The 24,863-nt window shown below is 43.1% G+C and overlaps 1 protein-coding gene across 2 annotated transcripts in view; it reads left to right on the top strand.

Moving 5' to 3' along the window:
- The window catches only part of sema3fa (sema domain, immunoglobulin domain (Ig), short basic domain, secreted, (semaphorin) 3Fa), a 51,537-nt gene that overhangs the window by 23,281 nt on the left and 3,393 nt on the right, over positions 1-24,863 (top strand). The window contains exons 3-15 of one of the 2 annotated variants that reach the window (XM_041947304.1): positions 6,403-6,563; positions 6,650-6,712; positions 9,102-9,221; positions 10,660-10,749; positions 12,344-12,437; positions 13,791-13,910; positions 15,902-16,041; positions 18,355-18,469; positions 22,660-22,729; positions 23,530-23,674; positions 23,792-24,014; positions 24,452-24,540; positions 24,802-24,843. In XM_041947304.1, coding sequence (XP_041803238.1) covers positions 6,403-6,563; positions 6,650-6,712; positions 9,102-9,221; positions 10,660-10,749; positions 12,344-12,437; positions 13,791-13,910; positions 15,902-16,041; positions 18,355-18,469; positions 22,660-22,729; positions 23,530-23,674; positions 23,792-24,014; positions 24,452-24,540; positions 24,802-24,843 — 1,472 coding nt within the window. The remainder of the gene's footprint in view (positions 1-6,402; positions 6,564-6,649; positions 6,713-9,101; positions 9,222-10,659; positions 10,750-12,343; positions 12,438-13,790; positions 13,911-15,901; positions 16,042-18,354; positions 18,470-22,659; positions 22,730-23,529; positions 23,675-23,791; positions 24,015-24,451; positions 24,541-24,801; positions 24,844-24,863) is intronic. The other variant, XM_041947311.1, reaches the window with a different exon arrangement.

The raw sequence follows: 24,863 nt of genomic DNA, 5'->3' as shown, positions 1-24,863 counted from the left end.
CACCGTATCCTCTTCCGATGACTACATATACAGTATAACTTAATGAATGTTGGGTTTGCAGACCAGACACAGTGGGATAAAGAAACTAAATGACCTCTCCTGTCAGTTGAACCAGAGATACTCCTCTACTCCCTCGTGCTTTAATTAACCTTTCCTGTCATCCGAAACAGCAGAAATAGATTTGTTATAATCTCTCGTTTCCACGCAGGAAGAGAACTCACTGCTTAAATCAATCTGTCTCTGCTCTTGATTTGTGCAGTGGGAGACAGGTGTCCCTGATTTGATGTGAGGATCAGAAAGCTCTACTTCTATTCACGTACGCACACACATACACAGTGCATCAGTGGCAGACGAGCGTGAAGAGCATCTGAGTGACAGCATCCGGAAGCTCGGAGATAAGATGTAATCTGGTGCCAATTATTTGTCCTTGACAGGCACAGGTAAGCAGCAATCAGCTGCACTGACATGTGTTCTGAGTCAATAGTCCTGGCCCCAGTGGGTGGTGAGAGGCTGATTATGAGGTGCTGAACAGAGGCAAACACAAAGCTGCGACAGGTTGGGCTGATAAGGCTTCCCACTGCTTTTCAGCCGCTCTGATATCTGCAATGACCTCTCCATCCTGAACACTTACAAAAATAAACCCAACATTCAGTTTGCACTTGGGATTTGCACCGAACAGACAGATACTTTTAATTGTTTATTGTATGCATTTACAATACACATATACATCCAAAAAAAATTTGATACCGTAAATGTAATGACGAATGAAATGTAAAAATGGCTGAGTTGTTGCTAAGATGCTAAGATCCAGACTATTTTTGTCCATCGGCTTCCAGCCATTATGCTAAGCTAAGATAGCCATGGGGTGTTGATCTTCTAATCTTATTCTTGGAAAAAAAAACAACGGCGAATAAACATTTTTGCCAAAATGTGCAAATGTTTCTCTAAAGCTTGAAAAGCACGGCCATCATGGCTGAAAGAACCCGGTTTGGCTGTTGAGAATGAGAAATGAGACTGTGGTGAAATATTTTACTGACCCAGCTATAAAACCTGACACCGAAATAAAAATGCATGTAAAAAATGCATGTTGCCACTGCATTTGCTACTGAAAAACCACAGTCATTACTTGCACAGCCATGACATCACTTCGAGGTAATTTAAATTGTTGTGACCAATGTTGTGTTTATTTTCTGCTGTGGACAGTCCTTATATATAAGATGCATGTGTCCATCACTTTATAAAGAAAATCCCCACCGGGACACATCCGTGCATGCATGGCTGCAGACAAGCTGCAGCAAGGTGGGTACTTTATGAGAACGTGAACATGAATAGATTGGGGAATTCGGACAACATGCCAGGGATGCTGCCTGATTCCTCAGACCCCCCTTCTCTTTCACTCTAAACACACACACACACGCACACACACACACACACACACACACTGACAGGAAACAAGGGGAGATCTACAAGGCTGATAGTGGCATGAAAAGAAGTGGCAGGGGCGTCTGGGAGCTGCGTCTTTTCATCATCTCCTCACAGATACAGAACAGAGGTCCCTTAAGTCCCTTTGAAGATGACCCGGGAAAACTACACCAGGGTATGGAGCTTTGCCGAAAGGCTGCGTACCTTGGCTGCAGAACAGATCAGAGAGTGACCACAGTGCAGAGGGACGGCATCAACAGGTGGACAGACTACAGGCTCAGTTTACCGGCAGATGTCGTTCACATTCTGGAGCAGTAGTTGGAACAGATTGGGTTTAATCCAACAACAAAGATCTTCAACAAACTGATGACAATTCACATGATGAAAAGAAAAGGACAATGTTGCTCTGTTTGCCTGTGTGTCTGGTGGTGATTGCAAAGACCTTGCTTGGAAACTCTGCGACGAACACGAGATTCTGCGGTTTTTGTAGAAAGACACTTGTGCCCTATCATTGCTGAATTTACCAACTCGTTATAAAGTCAACTGTGTAACACAACGTCAAGGGCCGTGTTTTGTTTTGTGACATTTTTCTTGGCGTCGGAGGCAGGGCCAATTTAGGCTGAGCTGCAACACACAGGAATGTTTCTGAGAAAATGAATTTGTGCTGACAATAGAGCGTACGAGCGCTCGGAGGTGGACTGTTATCATACCTAACTCCTTATCTCACTGCGCCACAGGCATTATTTCAAAGAAAATGTGTTTTAGCATGTCTCATCTCGCAGAGATGCAATATTTCTCCTGAGTGCAAGATTGCCACTTCATTTTCACAGATTAAAATGGCAAGATGAATCGAGTTAATGTGCAGTATATCTATAAAAGAGTCATTGTATTTTAGCTGAAGGGACATGTAGTGTTTATGCAGGCTTTAAATGTGCTTTGTAATGAGTCTCTGGTGCTGTAGATGTTAGGAAATTCTTGTAAGTGACAAGCAGTCCTGGTTAACGCATGATTCCCCCATTATATCACACGCATTATGATCTCCTGCAGCGCAATTTTATATACTACAATGCTGCATACAAGATAGGGTGCTGTGATGAGGGTAAGCATGTGCATACATGCATTGCCCCGAGATTGTTTTTACACTTTTGTCAGCCCTTGCTTCCTAGATTACCGGTGCAGTACAATTAGCAGAACTGCTACAACAGAAATATGCAGACCTCCATGAAAAGATTGAATAAACACAGCCAAACATCCTTTCCATCATGTGTCAGTGGTCTCTCAGTATCAGTTAGCTTTGGAGAAATGAGGCAAGAACGGTATGTTTTAATACGACTGTTGAATGAAGTTGTCCAAACCACAATTGGATATAATTTGCAGCCTGCAAATTTTCAGGAATAAGATAATTATTGTATTCTATTTTGCCAAGAAGGTTTTTATCAGTAATGTCATTATCTTGTATTATGTGTTTTTTAGCAGTCAGTTTTTATAGAGTTGACTTTGGATCTCACTTACCTTATTTTTTTTTTCCATCATATGTGGGTCATTCAGGCCGTTTTCGTCAGGATGAAACTAGGTCTGCAGCAAAAGTGATAGATATTGATCCAGTGACCCTGGACGAGAGAACGAGACAGAGAGAGGGAGAAAGATGACAGGCTGTCAGACAATCAGAGCCAGTTGGTGTTAACTGATAATCTGTTTTGATGAATGTTTATTTGTAACGCAGTAGGTTGTCTGCCCGTCTGTCTGTCTGTGGGCTCTCAGTGAACTTTTCTGTGACCTACAACCGCTGTCGGACCTGTGACAGCCAGTCACCACCGGCAGGCTTCCATTCAGATGCCCCTGAGTGTGAATCTGAGCGCAGAGGTGATAAATGTGGGATGTCAGCTGGTGACGTCTGGCGTCCCCGAAGCTCCAGTGTCGTTCGACCGCTGTGCCTGCCAGAGCAGCTGGCTGGCCGAGTGTGTGGCTGACAAGCAGACAAGGATAGAAAACGAGATGTGATGTGTGTGGAGAAAGAGTGGAGTTTTAGGATGTTCTCTATTTGGGTCTATGTGTGTGTACTGTTTTTGCACGGGCATGGATGCTTAGCATAGGACATCCAATGGGGCTGTGATTCATCATCATGCTGCTGTCACCACCTGCACCCGTGTCCTACTTTACTGTGCTCATGCATGTGCTCGGTTGTAGGGCTGAGTGATACGCTGGGAATCAGTGTTAATCTTTTAGCTTTTTTTTTTTCAAGTTTTAGTGAACTAAAAGTCTGAGCATTTTAGTCTTATTTTAGTCAAAGAAAACCGGAACTATTTTATATTATTTTAGTCAGTGGAAACTGTTGATATTTTAGTCTTTGTCAGTCATCAGATTATATTTAACATTTCAGTCAATGTAGCCAAAACCAATAATCTTTTGTAATTTCTTTCACATCACGTTTTATCTTATCATTATGTGATGAAACACAGTGGTTGAATGATCCACAACACAGTCTACATAATGTAACACCACTGCCTGACCAATTATCTTAATATAGCTTAAAAAAACAACCTAATGTTGAGTGAACGTACTTCAGTTTCCTTGTGGTGAGCCTTACCCTGCCTCCTCAGGTTTGTGGGATTCTTACCAGCAATTTCATGGCCACATACCCTTCCTTTAGGACAAGGCGATGAATAATTTTTTGTCTCAGCTTCATTGTTATGAAAGTTGGCCCAAATGTCACCATGTTTCTTTTTTTCCAAGCCCTGTTGTTGTGAACTTTAACTTGCTTTCTATAAAACAGTTGATTTAAGTTACTCCGACTCCTGAGGACTTTGCTTATACACTCAGGACATGAGACTGCTGCTCAGGTAGTCACCTGAGATGGTCTTCCAACAGTCTTGAAGGAGTTCCCAGAGGTACTGAGCACTCGTTGGCCCCTTTGCCTTCACTCTGCAGTCCAGCTCACCCCAAACCATCTTGATTGTGTTCAGGTCCGGTGACTGTGGAGGCCAGGTCATGTGCCGCTGCACTCCATCGCTCTCGTTCTTGGTCAAATAGCCCTTACACAGACTGATTCGTGCAGTCTCCTCTTAACAGTTGTTCTAGAGATGGGTCTGCAGAAATTCCACTAATTATCCCTGATAAGGCACAACTGTGAAGTGAAAACCATTTCAGGTCACTACCTCTTGAAGCTCATCGAGCGAATGCCAAAAATTATCATCGATAATTGAATATATACAGAGGTAATCACAAATTTAAGCACAATGAATCACACAAAATGAGACCTTTATATATCAGTTAAAAATCTTGAATTCAATTAAACACAAACTTCAGTAACTGATTTTATTAGTATTTAATTTTAATTTATGTAGAGATATGATATGTAGAGGATTCTAAAAAATAATACCTCATTGGTCATACATGATTATACAGTGAAAGTCTATAAACACCTGGGCCAGCTATAATTATATGTCCCTGAGAGTGAGAACAAACAGCAAAGCATAGGTTTGGAGACAACTTATGAGAATTACATTGGTGACAGCCATATCTATTCCTATTTGCTACCTTTTCCACCCCACTGTGTGGCGTGATGCTGCACCGTGACGACAGTATTTCACAGTTCCTGAAAGAGCTCAACTCACCAGCAGCTGAGGCGCTTTCTGCCAGAGGATTCGTGTCAGTATTTCAAGATGTCCTGTGCAGGTGGAACACATCATGCTGTCTTTTATTTCCAGTAAAGTAACAAGACATTCTGCATCCTCCTGGTCAAGAAAAGCTGTTTTTGTGAGTCAGTGAGTCTCAGATTTGGCTGGGGACAACAGTAGGGCCGTTTGTCTGGTCCCATTCAAGTGGAACACGAACAGGTCCTCTATCTGGTCCCCTAGGTTTCTCTGCAAATAGAACAGCACAAGTGCAGGCTCAACTTTCCCAAGCGTAGTTTGAAAGAGAGCAAGAGAAAGAGAGAGACCTCCTATCAGATTCTCTAACAGCTTGGGAGGTAATGGGAGGACCGGGAGAAAAAGCTGCTTTCCGTACACCAGATCTCCACTTATCTCCCCTCACACCCAGAGTGTAACTTAAACTCACACTCACACACCAGCAATCCACCCCGAGCAGCATGCGAGCCATTTGAGAGAAGTTTTATAGCAGAATAGGGAGGGAAGGATGTGGCCGTGTCGTGTGTGATACGGTGGGAGACTAAGCCTGGGAGTGGTCGGCATCTCCTCCGCTGCAGCTGAAATGGAGAATTCACAAGAGGAGATTAGAGCGAAGGCCGTCATCACCGGCACGGCCTGAGAGAATTCCAAAAAGATGAAGGAAAGCCAGGGTCAGGCTGCCAGGTCCTGAACATAATCTGCTACTTGGCTTTTTGTAATGGAAGCCAGGATATGTGACTGCAGCTCAGGATACCAACCACGAGGCAGCGTGAAAGAAGCCAAAATGAGTGGTCAAATCGAGCTTTCGGGACACCTTTCCGTCACCATGCAGCAGTGGCTGATACATTGCTTGTCTGGTTCAGTTCCGACTCTTGCGAGGTTCACTGTAGGCCTCCTTGCTTTTGTCAAACCTGTCATAACCAGATTTAGCCTGTCCAGAACCCCATAATGTCAGGATGTAATTGGTAGTGCCGAAGATAAAAAAAGAACAAACGGCTTCTGTAGATGAATTTTAGGAGAGTCTGAGGGAAGATCTGGCTTATCATTAGCGTACTATCATGAGATCCACATTAGCATACTCTCTGTGTGCATGTGTGTGCATGCGTGTGTGTGTCTACTGTATGTGGTTTAGTAAAGTAAATAGAGAAGATCACCTCTGGTGCAGAAAGAACTTTGGCAAACCAAAGGGCATCTCTGTGCCAAAAACGAGCAGCCTACACACATCTCTGGCGACCATGTCTGTGGTTTGTGTTCCCCAACTATTATTGTATTGTGTGCTTTTCTACTACAGCATTACAGGCACAGCTTGAAGACAACCATTTATTTTTCCACTATTTTTGCCTCTTCATAGAGCTCAAGTCTACCGGCACCGCTCACCACTTCTCCTTCTTGCTGAACTCCACCGACTACCGGATCCTTCGCATGGACGAGGACCACGACCGCATGTATGTGGGCAGCAAGGACTATATCCTCTCTCTGGATCTGCACGACATCAACAAGGAGCCGCTCATTGTGAGAAACGTCCCACACAAACAGTAATCCTGATCGAGCCCCGCAAATGTTTACATGTAACCGGCTTGTTGATCTCTCCCTGTCAGATCCACTGGCCTGTTGCCCCCCAGAGGAAGACTGAATGTGTCCTGTCAGGGAAAGACACCAACGTAAGTCCTGGCAGACCGTAATATACAATGAAAAAGAGTGCTGAATCAGTTCTTTTATTAGTTAACTACATATCAGTCCTTATTAAGAATAAATGCTTACTATTTTCTGGTTCTTCTTCCAGATATAAAGATTTACTGCTTTGCTCTGTTTTATATTAGCGTTAATTGATTACATTTGATGAAATGAGCATTTTAAAGATGCCACATTGGGCTCTAAGTTTTATGAACGAAATGATTAATCAGATAGCCGAAAAAATAATGGACAGATTAATTAATTTAAATTAAAGTCCCTGAATTTGTTTTGATTTTTAATGAAAGTCTTTTAAGCAATTCCCTCAAGACCAACTACCGCAGGCATAACAGGACCCCTAATGTGCTGCTGATAGAGGCACAGCAGCTATTTTACCTGCTGCACCTTAAAACAATTTATCTGGTGACACCCTTGCACAAGTGTGTTTTCAGTTTGTCTCTTCTGCAACATTTTTTGGATTTGAACAGGGCGCCGGGTCAGCAGAGGACATTTGAAAGCTCCTTCCAACGTGTGACTTCTGTGAAGCTCTTATTTGCTGTCTGCGCGTCCCTGATTGCTGATTGCGTACAGCTGCCACCAATTAAGCTCCAGCAGGAACTTGGAACGTGCAGCGTTCAGTCGCCTTCAGTGAGGGCGGAAAACACATTAGCCTACAGATCTCACACACATCACAGATATTTCTACTTAATTTCTGAACGTAATCTAATTTTCTGTTTTCGCACAATAATTATTTTGCCCTTTGTAGTGCGGGCAGGCAGACAAAATGAATTAGCCGCTGGAAGCTACAGGCCCGTCTGAAGTGTTAATACGATTCAGACATTCAAACACAGCCACCGCCAGCGCAGCCCCCACAAAGAAACTCATCATTGAAATTCATATAAAAACCAGATCCTTCGCTTTTGATTTTGTTCACACATTCTGACCCCCCCCCCCCAAAACACACGCACACACACACACTCATCTCTTCCATGTCAGGATGGAGCACTGGCAGGAGCCGGTGATGAGACTAATAACCCTGCTCTCCCCTGCTGGTAGAGAGCGCGGGCTGCTGTTTATCCAACTGGAATGTTCATTTATGCGTGTTTGGTGACCCGCGCCTCTCACCGCCTCTGGCTACATCGTATTGGCCTCTGTATGTTCTCTGTGTGCGCACGTATGAGCCTCTGCGTGTGCATGTGCGTGTCAGAGGTGGGTTTGAAATTTCATCACTAAAATAAGAAATAAAATTGGCTGGCGGGAGACGTCTTGGCAACCGCGGCCACTCTTTAGGGAATGACAGATGATGACAATTCAGAAGCAATTCAGAGGGGATGTCGGTTCGGGCGGGAGGTCAAAGGCAATCATCCCCACTGTGCTCGCTGTGGGGGAGCACAACTGTGCGCTGAATAATACACGCAGCCCCGCATGCGTAAACACACACAAAAAACACATCCTCTCAAACCTCTGACTTGTGCATCTGTCGTGTTGCTAAGATCTGCCAAAATGGCTCATCCCCCATCCTGCACACAGTCTTTTTTTTTTTTTTTTATGCTTGGTACATCCTTTCTTTTTCACCAGCTGTCACCAGCAGGACAAATCTGAACAGATATCATCAGCCTGTACGTTTCTGTCGTTGGAGTCTTGATTTGGGTGGACTGAGACCAGGAAGGCGGACAGCTGGTCAGGAAAAACACAGAGATTAGAAAGCTGCAGACCTCGAAAGCGCTGAGCCGCTTTCACCAGCAGCACCTCGCTGTCTGCACTCGAGAAAGAAAAATGGTGTTCGCGTCTGAATTCTTACCACTTAAATGATTAAAAGTCTAAATAAACCACATCGATGGGGAGATTTTAAAAAGCCTGCAGCAACAAGCATGTCTTTGTGTCCTCTTCTAAGAAAAAAAAAACCCTAATTGGAATTTAAAATCTCTCCTCTCCAAAAACCCAGATATTCACTCAACAGGCTTGTTTGGTCTAACTGAAATGCTTTTCAGTTGTCAAGTCGGACAGAACATTAAATTGGTTTTGCCCTCAATCCCCATAGCAAACACACTTCACAGCTCAGATGCACTGCTTTTCTTGGTTTCTGCCACACAGTTATATGGTGTTTGGAAACATTTTCCCTCTGACAGTGTGGTCTGATCTGAAGCCCGGGCCAGGCCGACACGCAGCGCCAGGGAACTGAGCTGCCAAACACAAGTCAGCCAATAGCGGAAATGATAGATAGGATGATTCTAAGCCAGGCAGAGGGGTTATTAACCATCAGTGGGGCATTATGTGTTATGTAACCTTTTTCTTTCCATTTTGTTTTCGTGATCATAATTTTTTTCTTTTTTGGGAAAGTCTCTAATCCTGTTGGGGTTTTGTTTTGCTCTCCCTCAGGGGGAATGTGGAAACTTCATCCGCCTCATTGAGCCGTGGAACCGGACCCACCTGTATGTGTGCGGAACGGGCGCGTACAACCCCATCTGCACCTACGTGGACCGAGGACGCAGGTCACAGGTAACCAAACACGCGGCCGGGCAGCCATGGAGACATTTTGACCTTCGCTCTCCACCTCCTTTCAGAACCGTATCTGTCGATCAATCCCGGGTCAGAGAATCTCCTTCTGCTCCCGCTCCTCACTTTCATGGGCTCTGCCCCTCTTCCATCATTTTCTGCCGCTTGCTTTTCATCGATTTGTGCTGTTTCACGGTCTGGGAGACTCAAAGAAAAAAGCTCATGGCCAGTCTGAGCTAGATCTCTATTATTATTGCAAAATTGCTGTTGGTGAGGTACCTAACTGCCACCGCTCAGAGATCGTTGAGGCAACAATTTTCTCTTACCACCGGGAATAGCACGTTGACAGTATATCTATAGAAATACACCATAGCCCACCCCCCCACTTCACCTGTTTATACACAGCAGAGCCTGTGGCCTGTCTTCCTCTCTGGCTGAGAGCCTCTGAAAGGCCATCATTACTGATGGAGCCTCTCATCCATCATCAGCCTTGTAGCTCACCCCTCCCTCCGTCCCTTCCTCCATCCCTCCCTCGCTCCAGCACGACGGCCACGCAGAGCTGCAGCAGCTGCCGGCCCGGCTGTAGTCCACACACTTGCATTCACCACTCCGCCTGTTTAGTCTCACTGTTGAAATGGAGGGTTCGGATTTCATCGTAAAGGTCAGTCCGCCTCTTGTCATTCAGCTTCTCCCCTAAGGTCCAAATGCTATGTTACTTCACACTGTAAAGATTTTCTTTACATGTAAACAGAAACCAATTGTTCAGAAAAATTGTGGCACACGGAGGGCTTCATGGCTTTTTTCTTTTTTGTAACTTTTTCCTTTCACTGCAAACTTTTTCCTTCAATTGCATCACTTTTCCTGCTTTTTTGGATGATGTTTCAGAGCTCCTGTCAACCTGTCGAGCACTGCACCTTTCTGGAAAAACTTAAATGATCCAAATTAGACTGTTTAGGAGAGATTAAGACTAATAAAAATAAGAAATAATTTACTATATATATCTTTACAGTTGTTTTTTAATGTTCTATGCTTCACTGTATTAGATGGTGCCGGATGTAATGCATTTTTTTCAATTGCTGCTTGTCTCATTTTGTTGCATTTCCTCGTCTGCTTTCTGTACAGGCACTGCATGGTTTATGCATGAAGTTTGCAGCTGTGTTTGCATGACACTGAGTCTAATCCAACATGGTTACTGAATGATGAATGTCGCCCCACGGGCTCTCTTCACTCTACTTCGACCTCCACTTTGACATTTTTCTTTTCATCTTTTAGAATTGTTGGTCTTCGTCGAGCCTGCCTGTTTTTTCCACTCCTTTCGTTTTTGAACTTTCCTATTTTTCCAGTCTGTTTATGTCATGGTCGCCGTCAGGTTAAATTCACTTTGTTCTGGGCTGTCGATTGTGGTAATGAGATGGCCCACTGTGCCATGTCTCTGTTATAGGGTTCCCACTACCTACAGGCACCCCAATCTGGAGGGAGAACAAGTCGGGCAGCAGACTACAGCACTGCATCAGAGCCTTTGGAGGCGAAGGTGGGCTGAAGGGAGTTTTGCAAAGTTTGGCGCCCACCTGGAACTTTTTCAGTCTCAGGTCTTCACAGATCTCAGAGCAGCAAAACTGCTTGCTGAACTGCAGATTCTCCACAAAACCTCAACTATCAAAATGTTAGCTGTGAATGTTTTTCTTCCTTTTTTTTTTTTTTTTGCAGATGTAGAAAATAAGCTTCGCTCTTACAGCAACAAAAAAGAATGCTTTGTAAATGTCCTGTTCTCATGCCAGGGGAGCCTTTAAATGCCCTGCAAACATGTTTTCTCCATCAGATTCTTATTATGAGTGATGGGCTGCAACATGAAAACAAGATTTTCTCCCTGAATCAGAACAGTTTTGTTTTGTTTCCCATGAAATATTTTCCTGTATTTGTGTATTTGTTTGTGCCTTACTCACTGGTTTAAGGTGTGTGGAGCTTAGTTGCCAAAAAGGTGATGTTGAATAAGCCAATGATGTTTTTCAAACCCAATCATGATACTATCACCTGTTACCAATCCACCTGTTTACCTGTGGAATGATCCAAACAGGTGTTGGAGCGTTCGACAACTTTTGCTGCTCCTGTCCCAACTAGTTTGAAACGTGTTGCTGCATCAAATTCAGAATAAGCAGATATTTACAAAAATCAATTAAGCTGATGAGGTAAAATATTAAATGTATATTGTCTTTGTACTGTTTTCAATTGAGTATATCTCAAACAAGATTAGTGAATGAAAGCAAATTAACTCCTTCTGTTAAAGTTTCACACAGCGTCCCAACTTGTTTGGATTGTAATACATCATTCTGGGGCTTTGATGCTGCACATAGTAACTATTATAATTTGAAAATTGTGCTTTTAGTTATATTTGTTTTATACATATATAAAAGGCATTCGGTCAAATATGCAGAGTTGCTGGCCATAGTTGTTATCGCCCTAAAGATAGAGTTATTGGTTTTTCCCAGTGTTGGAGTCTCAGTTCACACATATTTTTGAGTCATACTTCATGTTGTTACTGAAGAAAATATCCAAGAACAGGTTACAAACACAGCTCTACCATTATTCTGCTTCCACTCACATATTTCCTACCTGTCAGGCATCATCAGCCAGCTTTGAAGTACCCGACAAAACTCCGTGTAGACACATACCCAGTGTTGACACAGATGTTCAAGATGTCCTCTTGCACTGTGGAATAATGAATTCTTGTCTGAGCCACTAACATCAGAAGCACGGTGGATGAGTTTTGAATTGCTCTCAGCATTTTCCTCCACCTCTCCATCTCCCAGATAACTGGCTTTGTCTGCTTTTTGTTCCCCTCAGCAGATCCAGTAGTGCTGCGAGAGAGTCTGTTTTGCAGCTGCTGTAGGGTCACAGCTCGTCACTGTTACCGCCTCTCTAAACCGATCACGTTATTAGTTTGATGCTGCTGCTTTTAACATCTAACAATACTCAGAAGTGCCTTACACTTACATGCTGCATTCAAAGAATAACCCTCCCCCACACACAAAAAAATGATTCCTTAAACACAATAAATCTGCTACCAAATGAGAAGCCATAACAAGAAAATTATTAATGATGTTTTTCCTAATTCTTTGCCGTTATAGGAATACATTTTCCGGCTTGAACCTGGTAAAGTGGATTCTGGGAAAGGAAAATGTCCTTTTGACCCCAAACTTAACAGCGTCTCCGCTTTGATCAGTAAGTTCCTGCTTTTTTTTTTCTCCTTCATAAAACGTCTACAGGCAGCTTTGGTTTTAGTCTGCTCAGTGTCTGTGCTAAAGGATGGTTTGCAACCACATTAATTCTGTGAAATTCAATTAGATATTTTCTTTCCATTGCTTATAGTGTGTACTTAAAGAAAAATCCTAGTTGGTCATTACAATAGCTGCTGATTATGTGCAGTCTAGGGCTGCCACTAATGATTATTTTCATTATCAATTAAGTTGGCATAATTTCTGAGTTGTTTTTTCCGATAAGTGGTCCAAAACCCAAAGACAATCATATGAGACAGAGAAAATCAGCAAACCCTCACATTTTAGGAGCCACAACCAGGGAACTCTTGAACTCTCATTTCAGCTCTTGTGCAGTCACAGTTTTATCAACATGTTCACCTGTTTTGTCGGACACTCTTGTGTTGGTGGGTGGTCTTTTGTTGTCAGCGGCTTACAGGTGGTCAGACATGGCTGTTGATCATCCGTGACCTCCCGCCCTGCGTGCAAGTGTTTGTGTGCGAGTGAGAGAGAAAGACAAAGAAAGATAGTGAGACCCTCTCCTCTGCTATGTCAGCTAAATTCCAGCTGGCCCGAGCAAAATTAACACCAGGAGAATCAGCTACAGGTCATCTTGCATAGCTGGCAGGGCAGAGACATACCATGCTGAGGACAGCAGAGGAAGCTGGAATTCCCCTGGTTTTGGTGTCAGGAGTTATTTCGTTACACGTTATTATTTCTTGTCAAATCTCATTTACCTCCTGAAAAGAACGCTACAGCGGATTGCCAAGTAAGGTCTCGAAGTTTCACCTTTTTTCGTGCAGGGAAAATGGCCTCAGACTTGACTTTCCAGGGTCTAACTTTGTCAAATTTTTGAGTGATGACATTTTAAAGACATTGCACTAACAGGCCTGATGGGGAGGCGTTAATGAAGGGCTACAACATCAAGCTCTGATTGACCCCTAACCTCGACACCATGGATCCAGCTGTCCATTGGAATTGTGTAAATCCAGCTGTCCATTGCAATTACACTGATTGGCCCACTGAGTGTGCTTTAAGTATGATTACGATATAATTGGGAGGTCAGTTTTAACCCAAACGTGACATTTCTACTGGTTTTTGAAAGCATGATTTACAAATTCCAAACAACATGTTAATCCTCATGCGGGTAGAAACTCATACCCACAGCTGCTGTACGTGCCACCACTCTGATTTTGATGCAACCTGGAGGGATGATCCAATTTTTTAATGAAATTTCAATCAGATGTGTTAGACAACGTGTTATTATAATATTTCACCCACCACGACTTCACCTCCTTCCTTCTCTCTCTGTGACTGGCAGATGGAGAGCTGTATGCAGGAGTTTACATTGATTTCATGGGAACAGACTCTGCTATCTTCCGTACGCTGGGGAAGCAGACAGCCATGAGGACTGATCAGTACAACTCCAGATGGTTAAACGGTAATGTCTCAGCTCAGCGCTTGTTCTGCAGCCAGTGTTATTTCTTTCACTCATCTCTTTCCAGACTGTTTTTAATTTATTCCTCAGCTCCTGAGGTACACTGCTGTAATGTTTCACGCAACTTCCCATATGCCGCTTCCACACCGGCCTGCACATCGTCCGTTCCTGGAGACGTCTAGACATCTAGGAACGACATTGTCGATCTTTCCAGCCTGCTAAATGACCACATGTTCGCTTGACTCAAAGCATAAAATGCACTATGCTAATTGTTGACTGCGTGCATGCAGAGCCTGACCACAAGGTCAGTAGTGTAGTATCAGGCAGAAATGACTGTCAATAATGACTCGGAGTAGCCCCCGCTCTCTAATGAACCATGATTGCCACAGCGTTCTAAATGCTGGTCGGGTGCTTTCGTTGATGTTGCCAAACCAATCACGGCCTCCCTGAGTGTTGCTGGCACCCAGATTTTCCTCTGACCCTGTTGCCCTGACAACAGTCCCCTGGTAGTGGTACACTAAATCGGGACACCTGAGTCCTGCTAATCAGCCATGTGGAATCCCTCGGATATTTCCCCTCCCCCATTACATGGCTCCTGGTCACCCCCCCTTCCTGATTTTGGTTTGTCCTCATTTTGGACCCTGGTTGATCACATCGGGGAGGGGGAGCCCTGTGTTGCGTGCCCAGCGGTGACCCAGTAAGTCAGCCAGTGGGAGCTCACTATGATGCCATATTGAGCATTGTCACGAGGAAGAAATAAATGGGTGGGTTAGTTAAAGTGCTGCTCTGGGCCCCAGGCTACTATTATTTATGTTACAGCAGTAATCATTCTCAATAGACCTCTGCCTCCAGTTTCTCTGTCAGAGTTGAAGTGATGTCTGTGACTGAATACAAATCTTCACCCTTTAGACCTGCAGACTAGCAGTCATTCATACAGTGACAAGTTCACAGTCATCACGACGAGTTAGTGAGGGTGTTTGGCCCTGAGAGGCTAAAATGTGCTATGAAACAGGACTAAAGACCCCTCTTGTTTTCATGGATATGTAAGTTACAGGTTTCCAGCAATGATCTGAGTATTTTTCTTCAGGGTCTACTACTGTCAGGGGGAGTTAAAGGATAGGTTCACATTTTTTCATGTCCGTCTTAAAGTAATAAGTGTGGTGCCCATGTGAAGATTTAAACAGTTTTTGCTCCCTATAAGCATTTCGCCTGTTCATATTGACCAATAGTGTAAGTGATGGGGGCCAAAATCTGTATAAAAATGCATATCAGACTTTAGCAAAAACTAATATGAGGTCTCAGCAGTCTGATTCAGCCACATCAAACAGGTGTCTCCTAGATTCACTGTGTTTTTGGTGAAAAATGCCCTGTTTCTGTTATTGTCCCTCCACCACAGCTCAGCAAAGAAAACAACAAATTTGGAATATATCCATTTGATATGTCTAACTCAGAATGCTGCAGCCTCATTTTACTGTCGTTTCAGCTGAACTTTAGATAGATTTTTGCACTGATTTGCGGGCTGCACAGGCTAAATGATTACAGCTACCTGTAAAAACCCTGTAAAACCTGTTTCAGTGTACATACAAGCATATAGAGTATTGTTTTGAAGACAGACTTGGAAACCCTATATGAACATATCTTTTAAAGGAGATTTAAATAGGACTGGTAAGGTAAGGAAAGGTTGATGTTGACATAACTTTGATTACTTTGTTTGAATGGATATTGGCATTCCTTTCTTTCACACTTTTAGAGCCACATTTCTATAAATTATGGGTAATATTTTGAGTGCAGTCCAGTGAAATCTGCACCACAAGTGGACTTTCTGGAGGTCCACAAAAAGTCCACTTGAGGTTTGATTTGATGATTTGTGGATTCGAACAGGCTTTAACACTTGTGGCTTTCCTGGGCCCACGCCCCTTGAGCGCAGTGAAGTCTGGACATTTTGAACTGCAAAGTTGCTAATGCTCTCTCCTTCCCTTCTTTCTACTTCACAGATCCCACATTCGTCCATGCACACCTCATCCCAGACAGCGCTGAGAAGAATGATGACAAGCTCTACTTCTTCTTCCGCGAGAAAGCCTCTGAGATGGGCCAGAGTCCCATGACCCAGTCCAGGATAGGGCGGATCTGCCTGGTGAGTTATCACCCCAGTCAGCAAACCTCATGTTGATCATCACAGCTGAAAGGTTTATATGTCTCCATAATGGTTGTAGTCTGTTGCCTGTTTCTTAGTCTCTTAGAGGCCCAGAAAGGAAGTTCTCCATGATCATCAGTAATTGCTGAGCACGAAACAGCAACGCACACCAATTACCAGTCAGAAAACAAAATCTCTGCTGTTTGCCTGAACAGCTAAGTTTGGAAAGCATTCTGTTATTTTTGTCCCTCAGGATGAAATGTTTGAGCAGCAGAGTTTACTTTAATTCACATCTGTATACATGCATAGACATCCATACAAAGCCAGAGCTGTGTTTACTCAGCGATGTAGTGCTGTGGCCGGTAGTGTTGTTTTTCCACTGAAGACAGACAAATGACACAGAGTTCAAAACTTTCAAACCATCTGCACATGGACTTCAGACAAATGTCTCTCAACACGCGCCTGTGTTTGCAAGATGCATTCCTGAAGTTTGTAATTTACAGGAAATATATTATAGAACATATATCCGGATACATTACCCGGATAACAAACTGTCCTCTGTGATTACACATGGCATTTTTTTTTGGCATTTTGCATTATCCACATTGAGATCAGATGTCTGTCCTCCGGAACAAAACCTGAGTCAGTGCCAGACTCCCGTAAAAAATCATGGAGTTTTGTGAGTTGTGAGTAGTAGAGAAAACTTTATAAACTTTGTGAAACGCAGTGTGTGATAAAATCTTAATTATTTGTCCCCTCTTGTAAATTTGGAAGATATAATACATTAAGCTATTCCTTTCTTTGTATACAAAGAAAGAAGAAAAATACTGTTTCAGTTTGTCCGGGCATGTTGCAGCACTGGCATGTAGGCTACTCTGTGACTACATAAATTATATGCACAGATGAGCTTAAGGCACTCTGTTGCAGACTCAGTTATTTCTTTCTGCATATCATTCATTTTCAACCCGTAATGCTTTGATTTTTCACGCAGTTCTGTTGAATAACGCATCTTTTGGCACCTTCATGGCGCAGGATAGACGTACATTAAGAGGCCATTTTCATTTTCATTTTTAACTAGCATTAACTTGCATCGTATTTTATATGGGTTGTGAAAGTCTACAGCCATGCCCAGTGAATGAGGTTGTACTAATCGTGCTTTTAGCTAAATGCTAACATATTCATTCTAATATGCTCATGATGATGATGCTAAGCAGCTGAGGTTAGCAGGAATAATGCTTATCATGTTCGTGTTATCATTCTAACCCGCACATTCCACCGGGCACATCTCTGGGTGATATATTTCTAATTACCACTAAACACAAAGTACAACTGAGGCTGAGGGGAATGTCAGTATGTAAGTATTGGACAAACTCACATTTTTGACCTGATGGTTTTTTCATTTCTTTCTTTCATCATCTGGGGACCGTGAGCAGTCTGTGGAGTTATTTCAATAAAAACTGGAAAATTCAACCTCATGATGGTGCTAGATGAAACATCCCCAATGTCCTTACAAGACAAATAGATGTTGTGATATTTTACTGTCAATGACTGATATTTCAAATGAAAAGTTTGACCTGCTGGTGGCGCTAGAGGATCATCAAAGTTTTTTCAATTTCATCATCTGTGGAAGTTGAATATTTTTAACATTTTTATGGCAATTGTTCTGACAGGTATCAAGCTATTTAACTCTGAATGACAGATGTCAACCCGCAGGTGGTGCTAGAATAAAAGTCAGGGATCATTAAAGACAATATTTTTAATCCTCAGGGGACCATGAATGTTTGTACAAATGGCATGGCAATCCATCCAGTAATCACAGAGTTATTTCAGTTTAGACCAAAGTGGTGGAGCGACTGACCGTTCTACACATATGTCCCTGGCATGGCTAATAAAAACAATATAAAGCATTTCTATCTTTTTCTGGAAGACATTACATTAAACATGTCACCCCTCTACCAAAGACCACAATCAACAGACCTCTTCCCTACTTGATGTTACAGTACATAAAGATAGATACCAAATGTACGTCTTCCAGCTCTGCAAATCACTTGGCCTCCATAAAAGGTGTTGAGTTGCAGCCCATGAATCATTTCCTAAGGCTTGAATCTTTACCTCAGCAGTAGAAGTTGGCTGACCTCCTGTGCAGATGGGCCAAGCTGCAACACAGAGCTGATCTTTATTCATGCAGGCCCAATAACAACAGGCCCAGTGCAGTCAGTCTGGACGGTTGTTTCAAACAGCTGTTCCTCAGACGGTGGTCAGACTCTTGCTGTGGAGCTGGATGGATGACTACTGTGTCTCTTCCCCCCACAGAACGATGACGGCGGGCACTGCTGTCTGGTCAACAAGTGGAGCACGTTCCTGAAAGCCCGACTCATCTGCTCAGTGCCCGGAGCTGACGGCATCGAGACGCACTTTGATGAACTAAGTGAGTTTAAATTATTATTGCCCTGTTTAAGATTCCCCCTCTGTCCCTGACCCTTTCAGAGCGTCTATGCCCCTTTTCTTTCACCTCTGGACATTATACACCCCCCATCTCCTCACCAGGCCTGTATCCACCACCTGTTGATCATTTACACTCTCTGGGTCAGTGTATGTGATCTATAAGTTAACTTCAAAACTAAGTATCTAAAATACCCAATGTGGCATTTTTACAGATCATATTCCGCTACTCAGGGAACATATAATGCATCTGCTTAGTGTGCTTAGTGTGAAACGCATAATGAGTCCAAAAAACGCAGATGGAAAGTGAGAATTCGTACATGACCGTGTAACACCAACTCATAACAGAGGTCTCCAGATGGACTTCTTGTTGACAGATTCAGTATCAACAACTTTCTCATTTGTAGACTTCTCACATTTTGACCTCCATTTGCTTTGCATACTTTCGCCATGATGTGACAGTCTTCAGCATTAACATCTACTCAGATTTTGCTGCAGTATGTGAGCCAGCAGCTCGCTGTACTGGAGGGGTACACACACACACACATCCAGAAAAGAAGCAGCCTTTACAGCAGCATGTGTCTGCTCATGTGCAGCAATATTGGGAAGAATCCAAGGGAAGCTGCAGCTTTAGATTAAGGTGTCACTGACTCACGCATGTTAAGCTTGACATGTCTGTTCCTTTGAACATCAACATGGCTCCTGCAGGTAACATCCTCAAAGGCAACATCTGTACTGTAGGGCCATCAACATGCTTTTGCAGAGAATTTGTACTTAAAAAAGCATGAGATAGAAAAGCAAACACACACACAGAATAATCAAAGTAATGAGGATCCGGGATCAGTCCGACCCCCTGTGGATCATCCCAGCCTGTCTGTCATTCACATGACTGACAGGATTAAGGACGGATTTGTAGTGCCCTTGAAATTACAGGTACAAGCAGCAAATCTTTCACTTCTTTTCACTGGTTTTTGTTCCATTTTAGCAGAAAAAAGTGCTCTCACTGGAAATAAAACTCTAATTTCGCACAAAATTTAACGAGCAAAAGACTCAAAAATTCATTGTGATTTCAACTGCAAGCTAAAATTGAATGTGAGCCGTCTCACTTTTCCTGAGTCCACATCGATTTAAAATCAGATTAATATTATTTGAAATGCTCAATCAAGTTTCAAGTCTTCTGTGAGGCAACTTTTCACAGAAATATCACAAACTAAATGACTGTGGAGTACTGCGCACTTTTCAGGGCCAGCAGTCACTTTTGGTTGCACAGAATACTGAATGTGGAATAATTAAAATGTATTCCATTTTTCTGAGACCTTTTTGCAGTTAAACATATATCTTGTATAAATCAAATTTTGTTTTATGCATATAATGTCATTTTGTTGCACTAAATCCTGTCCAATTGGACCAAAATTGCATTTCATTGAAGCGTAATTATTATATTCTTGTTATCTAAAAGTGATCCCAAATTAGCATACTGAAATGCAGCATGTGACCTACTAAGTGTGACAATTTGAACTTGTACACACACTGCATAGACTACAGCTAGAGGCAACATGCATTTGTCTCTCTGTCATAACTGTTTTCATTCAGATGCACTGTGACTGTATTGAATCATTCACCCAGTAACTGTGCATCAAGCACAGCTATGCTGCGAGCTTCTTCCTGCTGCGATGAGGCTCTGCAGCTTGCAAATGTATGCAATGCATTAAGAGCACTCCGTCAGTGGCAGAAGAGCGCTCCTCTCTCAGCGCTGCTGCACTTTCAGAAGTCTGCCCACAGCGCAGCAGGTCAGTTGTAGCTTCAGTGCAGATGAGCACTCGTGGTGCGGTCATTGTGAGTCCTGAGGTGCAGTGGAACATCCCACAGCTCTGCGGTCGTCCTTCCCACAACCACAGACAGTCTGGTCGAAATGTATTCTGTCTCCGTTGCTGCCGGTCCTGCGGGAGCCCAGCAGAGGCATCAGAGTGGCCGTATGAGGACTCAGGGGAGAGAGTGGAGTAGATTCAGATGGTGAGGCAGAGGCTAACAGAAGAGAAAGCGTTCAGGGTTGTGCAGAGGGAGAGGAGGAATGTAAAGAGAGAGGGGAAGAGACAAGCAGACGCAGGAGAGCTGAAAATGTCTGCCAGACAAAAATGAGAATGAATGTGCGGGCGATAAAGTTTTATTGCCTTTTCTGAAATGTAATTATGGAGGGGTTTTTTTTAATGTCGCTGCAGACGACAAATCCCAAAACCTCTTCACTAAATATGAAGACAAAGGTCCTTTTTGTTGTTGCTTTTTGTTTGCTTTTCAATTTTCTCTGCACTTATTGTAAGTGGACATTTCGACAACACATTTTAGGTGCACACGCTTAAGAGTAGGTATCAAGGAGCGAATGATATGCTATCTGTAGTCATCTGACAGCCCGTGTTCCATCCAGTGACTGTTCACTGAGTGCATCACTCACTTTCTCTTGTTGTTACTTTTCAAAAACACCTTATTTATGCCCTGTCTTTGTGTTCTCTCCACGCTTACAGCAATCAGAGATGCTTCTCTGCTAATGTGATGCTGAGAGCGCCTCAAAGACTCTGTCTGATCTGACACATCAGAAACAAAAGTTGCAGTGACGCAACTTGCTCCAGTTCTCTGCTGATTTATTTCTTTTCTCTTTCGCTGCGCTGGTTGTGTAGCCAGGAGGCCTGTCAAACTGGCGTCAGATGGGTTATGAATTTTTGCTTTGTTTGCCAAAAGTAAATTTTTGCTTTTGTGCGCAGCCATTACCTGTCATTTTCATACCTTGGCACGTAAGGAGGTCTTTTTCTGAAGTGATTTCAAACTCACGAACGAAGGAGAGTTTGTTGATTTTTGCAGGTTTGCAGGGTAAGAAATGATGTTTTCACACAAGCCGTGTGAATTTGAGCTTCCTCGTGTTTATTTTGTGCACAGCAGATAAGGGCACGGGGATCAAACCGTGTGTTATTACATGTCACCCTCAATTCCACATGCGTAACTGTGGCTTAACATTTCGTTCTCTCACACGCTGCTTCTCGTGTCCATTCAGGTGATATTTGAGAGATAAATCTGAGCGGAGGGTTGCATTCTTACTGTCAGGTTTATGTCTTGCTTCTAGTTCCACAGATGAGAAAGATCCTCAGGTTATAAAAGAGAGGATCAGATTTCATGCCTCTTTATTGTAATTGGTGTTTTTTTAAAGACTTTTGAGGAGAGATAATTGTTGCCCTCGTCTTTTCAAGGACATTTAAAACAAGCGATCTGTGCCCTTTTCACTAGTTTCCCATTGATGCACAGCATTAAATGGACCTGTGTGTTCTACGTGTCGCGGATGAGGTGTTATTCTACTCAACCTGTCGACTTTAAATTTATTTCAGTTTTCTCCCTTATTGTTTTTCCTTGCACTTTTCTCTCATTAAGCCATCAGAGGATACGCAGGGTTCACGACGGCCTCAACCCCACAGTCGCTGCATGCATATGGCTCCTATTAAAGTCATGTTTCACCAGAGATCTCTGTTTCACTCATATTCCCTGTTGACACTCAGGAACTGTAGTTTCAGCATTGGAAGAGTTTGGATTCAGGATCTCATTGAGGCTCGTGTAACCTCACTTCTTGAGGAACTCTCCTTAAAACTCCCCCTCAGAGGAAACCAAAAAATCTCCATGTGTCATAATTGCAAAATGAGTTTGGGGTGGAACCAGGTGGAATCTGGGAAGTAATAAAGTTTTGGGATGATTTGATATAAGACACAGGCAATAATATGTACTTAATATACCAGGTTTACTTTATCTGACCATTCATCATGACAGTTGTTATGTTTCTGTCAATCAGTGGTGGAATAACTTAAATTTAAGGTACTCATATTTATTTCAATTGTCTCTACCCTCTACATTTTGCAGGCAAATATTGTACTTATAACTCCACCACATTTCTTAGTTACTAGTTGCTTTGCAAATTGGGACCCCCGACAACAAAGCTGTGTCTAGTTGGGGCTCCTTGTGACTCTGGGCTTCTATGAGTGATTTACCCTCTAAACTCAGATGGTGTGACCATAACTTGTGACCCTTTAGAGGGAGCTAAATGAACCAGTTTTTCAGTGTCTGACTGAGAAAAGATGAATTAATGAATTAATTAGTGAATTAATTGCTCAAATTACTCTCAATTCTGTCTTTGTTTATTAGGGGATGTGTATATCCAACCAACTCAAGACACCAAGAATCCTGTCATCTACGGAGTCTTCTCAGTTTCAGGGTGAGTGACTGACAGCTTTCTCAAACTCTCTAACTTTCATGTAGTTTGGAGGGAAGGTGTATTTTGGTTTCCTCCTGCAGTTCGTGTTCACTTTCACTCAGCCTGAAGGTGTCAGCTCTCTCTGATATTGAAATGCTGTGTTGCGTTTGGCCTGTCAGATTCAGGCTACAAAGACAAAACAGGGCTGTGAATCCGAAGCCAAGAGGGAGTCGCGCTCCTCTGAGAGACTGACTGAGCCTATAGTTCCTTACAGGTCAGGTTTGATAGCAAGTTGTCATTCAGCACACAGCATTAAAATTCAAGGGAACCAGCCGGAGATGTAGATTGAGATTCAGACTACATGCAAGCAGGGAGAGGCGCATAAACATGTCTTGATTAATGTAGTTGAGAAACAAATACTGTTATTGTTTCCATCCTCTCCTTGGGCATCAGGCACATTTTAACCCAGCTGATAAAAACACATGCAGTGCTAATGATAGGGGCCCGTGACAGGAGTTACAAACATAGTACACCCACCACACAGCAGCGAGAGCCTGAGCTCTGGCGATTCTCTGCAGTACGTGGGTGTTTGTATGTCAGTGTGTCAGACAGCTTGACTCTGGTTGAGTCGGTTTGAGAGTGTGTTTGTGCGTCATAGTGTTCCAGTGCGTTCCTGTAAGAGGCCGGCTGAGTACGTGGGAAGGAAGGAGATTGTACCAGCCACAGAGAACACTCGTAGTAATTATCTCAGGGAGTGAGTTAATCTGTATCCTCGAGCTGCGTCTCTATGTGCTCACCCTTTTTCTCCTGCACTCCTCCAGATCTGTGTTTAAAGGCTCAGCAGTTTGCGTCTACTCCATGGCCGACATCCGTATGGTCTTCAACGGGCCTTTTGCCCACAAGGAGGGACCCAACTACCAGTGGGTGGCATACACTGGGAAGATCCCCTACCCACGACCTGGCACTGTGAGTTAGAAACAAAAAAAAAAGAAAATCTGTCATCCTTTTTATGAGAACATGTTTTTACTGCAAAAGGAATTTGATAAATTGCAAGTTTGACAGTCAGATTTTTTTTGTCAACAGTGTCCTGGAGGCACTTTCACCCCCAACATGAAATCCACAAAGGATTACCCAGATGAGGTTATCAACTTCATGAGAAACCACCCCACCATGTACAATGCCGTATACCCAGTGCACAAGCGCCCCCTGGTGGTCAGAACCAACGTGGACTATGAGTTCACCACGATTGCAGTGGACCAAGTGGCAGCTGCTGATGGGAGCTACGAGGTGCTCTTCCTGGGCACAGGTCAGTGCTCTAAGGCCTTAAGTGACATTATATGATCTTTGTCCAGTGATCTAATTGTTGTATCACTGTGCAGTTTGAAGTTCATTGTCAAGAATACATCCTCTAGCCTTGACTCTGTCTAGATCAGGCATGTCCAAGCTATTCCATAAAGGGCCACATGGCAGGTTTTTTATCCCACCCAAGGAGGAGCACACCAGGCTGGACTCATTTAATCAGTTGATCTCAGTCTTCAGCTGATAATTAGGTGACCTCTCGATTGGTTGGAACAAAAATCTGCAGCCACACAGACCTTTATGGAATAGTTTGGACATGCCTGGTCTAGATGGTTAAATTTGGGGAGTTCTTAAAGGTTTTTCCTTTAAAAAAAAAGTGGATGGATGAAATGAGGGGCGCCTGCGTAGGAAGATAAGTTTAGAGGTATCGCTTGTGTTGTACAGATCGGGGATCAGTCCAAAAAGTGATCGTCCTGCCCAGAGACGACTTGCAGACAGAGGAGCTGGTGTTGGAGGAAGTGGAGGTCTTCAAGGTCTGACCTTACTCTCTTTACTCCTTCTCTCTCTATCCTTTCTGTATGTTTAAGTATATTGTGTTTGGTGATTTGTACATATATATTCCTGTTTAGTACATTGAAAGCAATGAAAAACCAGAATCGAATTCCTTGTACATGTGCACATACTTACTGTACATACAATAAAGACAATTCTGATTCTGATCTGATTATGTGAGAAAAAATAGCACAGTGAATAATTATTGTGTGTTTGTTAAAAGCTGTACTGTATCACTGCAGGTTCCCACAGCAATTACCACCATGAAGATTTCATCAAAACGGGTATGTTCCTTTGAATTGGC

Source organism: Chelmon rostratus, chromosome 2 (assembly GCF_017976325.1).
Source record: "Chelmon rostratus isolate fCheRos1 chromosome 2, fCheRos1.pri, whole genome shotgun sequence".
Lineage (NCBI taxonomy): Eukaryota > Metazoa > Chordata > Actinopteri > Chaetodontiformes > Chaetodontidae > Chelmon > Chelmon rostratus.
The sequence above is the reverse complement of the archived record's forward strand: the minus strand, read 5'-3'. Positions and strand labels throughout refer to the sequence as shown.